The following is a 9,646-nucleotide window of genomic DNA, read 5'->3' as shown; positions in this document are numbered from 1 at the left end:
CCGGGAGGTCTGCAGGCTGCCAGCACAGGAAAGTGGGTCCCCATGCAGCCTGACTAATCTGGTCATCCTTTTTCTGGTCCTACTCTCCCTTCATGCCGCTCCGGGGACCCAGCCCCACTTTGGGACTTGGCGAGGAGACACCACAGCCCCTCTGTAGACCCCCATGAACTCCATGCACCGTTCTGTCCCACTGGCCCCTCCTTGGGCTGCATAATTCCCATCCCCACCCAGGGTGGTGGGCTGGATAGGCTCCCAGAGTTCAGGAGCCTCAGGCCTCAGGGAGCCTGGAACCTGTGACATGACAAGTGAGAAGAAAGCATTTTGCAGAGGTGACTAAAGTAAGGATCTTGAGCTGAGATGATCATGGATGATCCGGGAGTGGGGAGGGTCTTCAGTGCGCTTCCTTATAAGCGGGAGGCAGAGGAGGTTTGACTCAGAGAAGAGGAGGCCATGTGACCATGGTGACAGAGGCTGGGGGGATGTGGCCATGGGCCAAGGGACTTCAGCAGCCCCCAGAGGCTTCTAGAGGCCGGACTCTCCCCTTGATCCTCTGGAGCAAGCAGGCCCACGATGGGTCTTGTCCCAGGGGTACTGGACTGTGAGAGAGTCCACGTCTGTGGTTTTAAGCTGCCAGCTTGGGGCCCATTTGTTGCTGCGGCCCCAGGGGACTCCTACACTGGGGGACACTATGGCCCTGCTCACCCTGGAAGGGACAACCCGCAGCCCAGTTCCACTGCAAACGTGCAAGTGTGCACTGCGCCCGTGGTGGGGGATCGGCTCAGCCCTCCTGAGCTCTGTAGGCAGTGCCAACACCCCCTGGGGCTGGGGGCTGCTTTCTGGGGCAGGGCTGGCTGGGCAGGGAGTGATCCTGCCATTCCTCCCCCCTCCCTCCTCACTGACCACGGTCAGGGCTTGCTCTGGGGTTTCTGGGGCCACAGTTCCTGGCTGTTTTATGAGCCCCACTGAGGAGCAGGGTGGATGTGGCACAAGTGACTGGCTTGTGGGCATGGGGTATAAGAGCAGACTTCTAAGAGCTTGAAAACCCAGGAGAAGAACAAGGTGTGTGTGACAATCACTCGTGCAGGAGCCTTCTGCTCATCCCGTTGTCAGAGAGACCCCCCAAAACATTCACCCCCCTTCTGCGGATCCGAAGTGACCCATTCTTTGTCCTGGATGCCCCCATTGGGGGAACGCCAAAGCCCCCTCACCAGCTGGACTCCGAATTCAGCGACCCACCGCCCACCTGGTTAGTGTGGGTGGACGCCTGGGCACATAGCCAGCAGGGGTGATGGCCGCCGGGGTGGACGGGGTGGCAGCTTGGTGGGAGGCCAGGAGGGGTCCTAAGGAGCGCCCTCACGCAGTGCAGGTCCCCCACCCCTCAGCAGCAGACACACACGGTTCTGGGGTCGCTTAGTTTATTGGTAAAACGGGCACTGAGCGTGACAAAGGCTGGACGCGGAAGCCGGGGCGGCGGGGACGCTTTTCCTCTTAAAGAACTTCCACTGGACCTTGATGGCGAGCATCCAGTCGCTGACGGAGAGCCTCTTACAAGCGGAGGTGCAGACATGCGCCTGGCGGGGGGGCGAGGCGCCGGGGCCGCGCCGGGGACGGGGCCGGGGGTAGGGGCGGGGGCGGGGCGCGGCGCCGCCGGGGAGGGTCGCGCCGCGGGCGCCCGCGCTTCACTTGCCCGCCTTCTGCGCCTTCTGCGCCGACTTGGTGACCTTGCCGGCGCCGCCGCTCTTCTTCTCCACGTTCTTGATGACGCCCACGGCCACTGTCTGCCGCATGTCGCGCACGGCGAAGCGGCCTGCGGGGAGGGAGCGTGAGGCGCAGGCCCGGATGCAGCGCGCAGGCGCACTGGCGCCGGCAGCATCCTCCCCCAGCCCCTGGCCCTGGGGCGGGACCCTGGCGCGGAGCTCTGTGAGCCTGTTTGACTGTTTCCGGAGTGGAGGCAGGGGGCAATGAGGTGCTAGGCTCCCTTCTCCTTAGATGGCAGGAATAACATATATGGGACTCCGCCAAGGCGTCGTTGTGGGAATTAAATGGCATGTAAACAGTCCTTAGAGCAGCCTGGTGCAGAATACAGTTCACCCTTAAAGTATTCTGACGGTGGCCAGCAACCTTGCACAGGCAGCTCTCCGATATAGATCTGTGGGTCATCCCTGGGGTATCAGTGGGGCAGGCCAGCTGGAGGCCGGCGGTCAGTCCTCACTCTGCCAAGCTGTGGACCTTGAGTGAGTCCCCTAGGGGACTTCATCTGCAGGGGGGGATACCATCCCCCGCCCACCCAGTGGGGCCACCTATGCTCTGTGAGACAAAGACCAAGGCTGGGTCTCCTCTAAGCTCTAAGCCACAGCAGGAAAGTCCAGGACCCTCCATCCACCCCACCCCCACAGCAGCTCTCTGCCCTTGGCCTGGACTGGCTGCCACCTGATGGCTGCCCCTCCCCCATCACCCAGCTCACCGAGAGGCGGGTACTGGGAGAAGCTCTCCACACACATGGGCTTCCCCGGGACCATCTCCACAATGGCTGCATCACCGGACTTCAGGGACTTGGGGTTGTCCTCCAACTTCTTGCCGGAGCGACGGTCAATCTTCTCCTTCAGCTCAGCAAACTTGCAGGCGATATGGGCTGTGTGGCAGTCAATGACTGGTGAGTAGCCAGCGCTGATCTGCCCAGGGTGGTTCAGAATGATGACCTGTGGGCAGAGGTACACAAGGCCATCAGGCATGCCCAGGTGGGTACTGGGGGAGGGCCCTGAGCTGGAGGAGGCTCTGCCCACCCCAGGTCCCTGGGGCCCAGATGCTGTCCATGGAGGGAGGTCAGGATAGGGAGAATCGAGGCTCCCAGACCTGAACCCCAGGGTCCTCTTTGAGCATCTGAAAGGCCACAAGAGATAAACAATGACAAGGGCATAGTTTGAAAGGGCAGCACCAGAGCAGAGGCCGGGACATGACAACACTACACCTCAATTATCATATTTCAGTTATATCTCAATAAAGCCAATTAAAAAATCTTACTCACCTACATAGGTCACCAAAGAGGGCACAGTAAGCATGTAGAGGACAAAGTACCACAGGCCTGTTCCCAGCAGTAAACTGAGAACAGCCTTTTCAGGACCAGAGCAGGGACTCAGTGAGGCTAGGAGCACCCTGCCTGCTCTTCCTGCCTACAACCCCGCCAGTCCTTGGGGACCTGCTCTGCAAAGTGAGGATCTCGGTCCTCCCTGGCACCCAGCAGCCCCCTCGCTGAGGACAGCCCTGGTACTGCCTGGGGTGGGCCCCGCTGGCCACCGGGCTGCCCACCTGGGACGTGAACTGGGCGGCTTCCTGGGGTGGGTCAGACTTGCTGTCCCCACACACGTTGCCCCGGCGGATGTCCTTGACTGACACGTTCTTCACGTTGAAGCCGACATTGTCCCCGGGCAGGGCCTCACTCAGAGCCTCGTGGTGCATCTCCACTGACTTCACCTCCGTGGTGATGTTCACGGGCGCGAAGGTCACCACCATGCCAGGCCTCAGGATCCCTGTCTCCACTCGGCCCACGGGGACGGTGCCAATGCCTGGGCCGAGAGGAAAGGGGCCGTGAGGGCAGGCTGGGGCCAGGGGTGCCCTGTCCTCCCTAGCAGGCAGGGAGTGGCCATGTGGTGGGAGGGAGGGGATGGGAGACCCTGGGCAAGGCGGACGCTGGGACCTACACAGAGGTGGAGACCTTTCTCCTGCCCCATCTGGAGAAAAAGGGCCTGAGGAAGCAAGTTCCCAGAACACAGGGAACACAGGCACCGAGAGGCCCATCTACCCCCAGGGGCAAGTGTCCCAAGAGGAGGCACCACAGGACCCTCCTTGTGAGACAGCAGCACTAAGTGGGCTGTGGACAGCCCCCCCGGGGTGGCCCACCCGGCACCGGTGCTGCCATCTCAGGTGTGAGTCCCAAAGGGGCATGGTGCCCCCACACTTCTCAGGATCTGCTTACACTGTGTGGCCAAACAGTGGGGGTGTGACGCCCCCCGCAAGACATGGGGCAGGGGGCTCAAGCCTGGCTTCCCTGGCTGTGGCAGAGGCTCCTATGGCATTAAGGAGGCTGATGGCTATGCTCTGTGCCGGGTGAGCGTGATACTCCACCTGCACCCAGGTCCTCAGCATCTCTGGCCACAGCCTCCTGGCTGGGAGTCCCCCACTATGGCCCCCTGTGGGCCTCACGCTTGTTTATGGGTCTGCATCATTGCGTGACCAGCTCTTCTCATTCCTAGAGTGGATGGTGTCTCTTGCAAGTCAGGGATCTCCAGGTGGAGGGTGATAAATGACTCTCCCTGTGCCACTGGTGCTGGCATAGGGCTGGGCACTTGTCTGGAGGGAGGAAGACCCCGGCAGTCTTGGGATAGATGGATGAACAGATGGATGGATGGAGATAGGTGGATGGGTGGTCCCCTAGAAAGTGTGCAGCATGGTGGGAGAGGCAGAAATAACTGGCCCTGGATGCTCCTGGTCTGGGGGCGGTTTTCAGGAGGGGGTCTGAGGGCAGAACTGGCCAGGTGGGCAGGAGCACTGCAGCGGGCAGTGGCCATGGAGCCCTCACTCACCACCAATCTTGTACACGTCTTGCAGCGGCAGACGCAGGGGCTTGTCTGTGGGGCGTGTGGGGGGCAGGATAGTGTCCAAGGCCTCCAGGAGGGACACGCCACTGGCATTCCCTTCCTTCCTCTCCACTTTCCAGCCCTTGAACCAGGGCATCTGGGCAGGAAGAAGAAGGCACCGTCATAGCACCCACCTCCCCCCACCCCATGCACCCCACAGCCAGGAGTGGGCAGATAAGCCTGGGCCTCAGTGGCCACTGCCCCCACAATGTCAATCTGGGGGTGTCCCTGGCCAAAGAAGGGGCTGCAGTGGCTTTGGCCAGCTTCCTGGAGAAACTGAGCTGAGGGCAGAGTGCCTGTACCCAAGGAGGCTGTGGTTCCCACCAGCACAACACCCACAGAGGGCTAGTACCACAGTCATAGGGCTGAGAGCAGCCTGGGGACAGCTCCCTGACCCCCCACTGGCCATCTGTGCTCACCCTGACCCAGGGCCCTTGGGGAGCAGCCCCACCACTGTGGGGCACTTACGTTGGGTGAGGGCTCCAGCATGTTGTCCCCGTGCCAGCCTGAGATGGGCACGAAGGGCACGGTGGCCGGGTTGTAGCCGATCTTCTTGATGTAGGCGCTGACCTCCTTGACAATTTCATCATAGCGCTTCTCGCTGTAGGCGGGTTCCGTGGAGTCCATCTTGTTCACCCCCACGATGAGTTGCTTCACGCCCAGCGTGTAGGCCAGCAGCGCGTGCTCCCGGGTCTGCCCATTCTTGGAGATGCCTGCCTCGAACTCACCCACTCCTGCGGCCACGATCAGTACGGCGCAGTCCGCCTGTCCAGAAGGTCAGGCAGGGTGAGCTCGGGCCCCTCAGGGCAGTGGACAGGGGCCTGGGCAGTCGCCTGGGGATGGAACCTGGGGGTCTCACCCTTAGAGGCAGTGTGTGTCTGTGTGAATGCCCTGGCAATGTTGAATTGTCTGGGGGGGGAGGGGTGCATTTCTGTCTACGTTCAGTGTCCCCATCCTGGCCTCTGCGTCCACTCTCTGTGAAGTCGGCCCTGACAGTGGCCAGCTGTCCTTATAGGCGCTCTTGCCTGGCTGAGATGCTGGGGCGCTTACTCAATTCTTTGAGGGGTGAGTGGTGACAAAGGTGAGGGGTCTCATGCCCTGGCGAGGAAGCAGAGGAAACCCAACCACCACTCACCAATTCCAGGGCCCCCAGAGTCTCCCAAATGGTGCCCTTGCCCCACCTCCAGATCCCCCAGGACCCCGAAGCCCCGCCCACCTGGGATGTGCCTGTGATCATGTTCTTGATGAAGTCGCGGTGGCCTGGGGCGTCGATGATGGTGATGTAGTATTTGGTGGTCTCAAATTTCCAGAGGGAGATGTCGATGGTGATGCCGCGCTCCCGCTCTGCCTTCAGCTTGTCTAGTACCCAGGCATACTTGAAGGAGCCCTTCCCCATCTGGAGGGGCGGGGGGGTGGGGGGGGGGGGGGGCGTGGCTCAGGACGGACCCGGACCCAACGGCCTGGTCACGGGTCCGCCTGAGCCGTGGGAGCAGCATGTCACAGCGGAGAGGGCCCTCGCTCCTGCCGGGACCGGGGACTCTGGACCCAGCTCTGGAACCAAGGACACCCAGACCTCGTCCCTGCCTGCCCAAACCAGCCTCCCTGCAGTCACAACGGGCGCCATCTGAGCATCCACCAGCAGGGGGCGCAAGGGCCTGGGAGCCGCCCTGGGAGAGAAGCCGCGGGCGGTTTCAAGCCCTCCCCCGGCTGAGGGCTCCCCTTTATCTGAAGCCAGGGTCTCCCCTCCCCCAGATAGATCTCTGAGTCAGCCGACGACACCACTGGGTTTCACACTGTCCAACCAAAAAAACCCCTCTGTGATTTTTTTTTTTAAAGAAAGAAAGAAATCAGATGAGGTCGCAAGGAAGGGCCTGGCTTTCCAGCTCTTTCTACAGATAAAGCTCCCCAGTGGCTCCGAGGCTCCTCCCCCCACCCCCGCCTCACCTGAGCAGGGGAAGCAAAGCCGGGCCACCCTCTACCAACACCTGCGCCGCGTGCAGAGCGAGACCCCCAGGCTCAGGGCCAGGGCTGCGGTCAGGACTGTGTATTCACTGTCCAGCTGGGCAAAACCCCCCGCCAGGGCTGCACAAGGACCGAACTCTGCCCTCCGGGGAGGCTACGCAGACAGACACCCTGCGAACACCCTCAGCGCGCCCCCCTACCCCCCCCACCCCCACCCCCGCTCCAGGTACCAGCCCGGCAGGGAAAGAAAGACACAGCTTCGGGGCCCAAGAGCACCCCCACCCACTCTGAGAACAGGGTTCATCCCAGGCCAGCAACTGCCCCCTCCTGAGCCCTGGCACCAGTCATCCAGGTGAGACCCTTGACAGCTTCCCCAGACAGGGGTCTTCTCCCAGAGCTCAGGGGTAAAGGTAGGGGGCACAGAGAGCAGACCCCTACTTCATAGACACCTCCCACCCATGGGTCTCAGAACTCAAGAAGATCAGCCTCCAGAAATGGGGGTCCAGCCATCAGGGCCCCTTAAAAAAGGGTGCCACCCTGGATGACTGGCCTGCCCCAGCCCAGCACGAGAAAATGGAGCTGATGGGCTGGGTGCCCATCAATTGGCTATTAATAGCCACTCTGAGCCCTGGCCCTGCCCTGGGACAAGCGAGGACAGCGCCACCCTCAGCCCCAGACTCAGCCCTGGGGCTACAGGAACCCAACTGTGGGGCTCAGAGACAGTGACCAGTACTGGGAGAAGTGCGCCTCCCCCTGCCCCGGGGCAGGTCCCGCAGGTTGGTCCACCTCCTCCACAGGCACCTTCTCAGAGAGAGGTGCCCCTGCTCCCCTGCCCCCTGCCTCTCCCATCTGGATGCTCTGACACACACATCCTCTTGCCCTGGAGGAGATCATCTGAGCTTCATGCCCCAGGGTCAGGGAAGTGCCAGTCGGGCTGCCACATGGGACCCCAGCCTCACGGTGGAGGCGAAACGGGGAGCTCCCCCAGGGCTCACCTCGGCAGCCTCCTTCTCAAACTTCTCGATGGTCCTCTTGTCGATGCCCCCGCATTTGTAGATGAGGTGGCCAGTCGTGGTGGACTTGCCCGAGTCCACGTGGCCGATGACCACTATGTTGATGTGGGTCTTCTCCTTGCCCATTCTGCCTGGGGCGTGGGGAGGGGCTGGCACGACCTGGGGTGCTCTGGCTCAGGATGAGGGGACGCTGAGCAGTGAGTCTGTGGGTTGAGGCAGGGGCACAGGTGATGGGGGGCCTCCGGGAGTAGCCCAGCAGACACTGCCCTCCCCAGGTTGGGAGCACACCCTGCCCCACAGAACAAGACCCTGAGGCTATAGCCAGGTCTCTGCATTTAGCTGAGCGGAGCCCAGGGGCAAGCCCAAAGGGCCCAACAGCTGGAAATGTCTGAGTGTCGTGGCTACAATCACCCCCCTCCCCCGAGAGAGGTTATCCCCCCTCTGGAGAGACAGAGAAACACCAGGCTGGTGAGCCCCATGACCAGTCAGGAGCCTGTTGATGAGTCACCCTGCCCAGCTCTCCAATGCCCTGTCCCCGGTGTTTGCTCCCCCACCCACGGTCTTGGGCTGGGACACTGCACCCAGTCCCAGCACCCCTCCACCCCCCGCCGAGCTGTCACAGTGGAGAGATGGTCAGGGCTTCCCACTCCCCTCCTGGAGCAGCGACGGCGCCATCTTCCTCTCATCCCTGCCCGGCAGGCTGGCACGGGGAGACAGCCTGGCCCAGACCTCAGGCAGGGTGATGCAGTGCCCAGATCAGGGGCCCAGAATAGCTCAGGCCCTCCCCAGATCTGGACAGGGGGCAGACAGTAGGGCAGGGAAGTGGGGGTCCCTGCTCTGTCCAGAGGGTGAATCTGGCCCTAGCAGCCAAGCTCAGCAAATGACAGACAGATGCCCTCAGCCTGCTGGGGGCAGGGGGCCTTCCCCTCCCCCTCCCCTCTAATCACAGAGTCGCAGCCCCTGCTCCATCCTGGAGGTCAATGGGGAAACCTAGGTAGCCCAGGAGGTGACAGGCAGCTGGGGGAGGGAAAGCTGGAGAAAAAGGTGCACCCTAGGGTGCGGATACCAAGTGGACATCGCCAGCGCGGGTGGGGGCGGGGTGGCAAGGACCCTTCAGGTCTGACCTCCTGCCGCTCTCCCGCTACATGGCAGGTACCCACAGCGCCCACCCTCACCAGCCCCTAGCGCTGACGACCCTTCCTCAATCCGGCAGGGCCCTAGGCGGTCCCAAGGTCACGGCTGCAGGTCGATCGCCACTGTCCAGGAGACTCGTCCCCGCCTCAGCCGCCGCGTAAACAAGCGATACCACCGTGCCCCCACCCCACCCAGGGCCGCCCCGGGGACTGACCCCGGTGCTGGTGCGGGCGCGTTGGGCGGGCGGCAGATCTCCGCAGGGAGGACCGCAGCCTCGCCAGAAGCCGGGACGGGCCCGTCTATGCCCCCAGGATTGGTCCCCCGGGAAGGGGCCCTCTGCGGAAAGCTGGGGGCGGGAATGGGGACCCGGAGGCCCAGCGTCCTTACCCAGAGCCGAGGTCTCAGCCAGAGGGACTGGCGGCTCCGGCGCCGGAGGTTTTATCTCTCCAGGAGGGGGGTCCACCTATCGCCCGAGCAGGCGCAGTGCACCGCGCCCCTGCAGTACGGCAATGCGGTACCGGCGCGGGCGGGGCCGGGGGCGGGGACGCGAGGGATGCAGGGTCCTCGGGCGCGCGCGAGCGCGACAGGGACGCGAGAGGAGGATGCGGCGAGGGAGCGAGCTACAAAGGCGGAGACGAGACGCACCCGAAGAGAGCGCAAGCAACGAGGGAAAAACAGGCGGAGGCGGCGGAGAACCGCGACGAGACGAGAAGGGAAAGGGAGGCAGAAAAGAGGGAGGGCGGAGATGGAGAGAGGGACCAGGAGAGAAAGAGCTGGAGGCAAAAGACAGATAAAGCTAGCCTGAAACGCAGGCTCAGGCCCGCAGGGAGAGAGGATGGGTGCGTCAAGCACAAGACAGGAAGACATTCGAATCATAAGAGGAGGTCCCAGGGACGGGCCCAG

General features: G+C 62.8%; 1 protein-coding gene across 1 annotated transcript; it reads right to left on the bottom strand.

The window, feature by feature from the left end:
- Positions 1-1,665: 1,665 nt before the first annotated feature.
- EEF1A2 (eukaryotic translation elongation factor 1 alpha 2) lies at positions 1,666-9,258 on the bottom strand. Its single transcript, XM_061125788.1, has 8 exons — positions 9,131-9,258; positions 7,592-7,812; positions 5,851-6,030; positions 5,103-5,399; positions 4,581-4,731; positions 3,307-3,563; positions 2,465-2,699; positions 1,666-1,807 (listed from the first exon to the last, which is right to left on the bottom strand). Exons 2-8 carry the CDS (start codon positions 7,733-7,735, stop codon positions 1,680-1,682), a joined length of 1,392 nt encoding a protein of 463 aa, XP_060981771.1. The 5' UTR covers positions 7,736-7,812; positions 9,131-9,258; the 3' UTR covers positions 1,666-1,679.
- Between the last annotated feature and the right edge of the window lie 388 nt (positions 9,259-9,646).

Source organism: Dama dama, chromosome 23 (assembly GCF_033118175.1).
Source record: "Dama dama isolate Ldn47 chromosome 23, ASM3311817v1, whole genome shotgun sequence".
NCBI lineage: Eukaryota > Metazoa > Chordata > Mammalia > Artiodactyla > Cervidae > Dama > Dama dama.
The sequence above is the reverse complement of the archived record's forward strand: the minus strand, read 5'-3'. Positions and strand labels throughout refer to the sequence as shown.

Bases quoted from the DNA above. Each gene is read 5' to 3' on its own strand.
- EEF1A2 (XM_061125788.1), bottom strand. From the start codon at position 7,735: ATGGGCAAGGAGAAGACCCACATCAACATAGTGGTCATCGGCCACGTG. The intron at 5,400-5,850 runs GTGGGCGGGGCT...CCTTCTGGACAG, and splicing joins TGATCACAGGCACATCCCAG to GCGGACTGCGCCGTACTGAT. The intron at 2,700-3,306 runs GTGGGCAGCCCG...CTCTGCCCACAG, and splicing joins CCGCCCAGTTCACGTCCCAG to GTCATCATTCTGAACCACCC.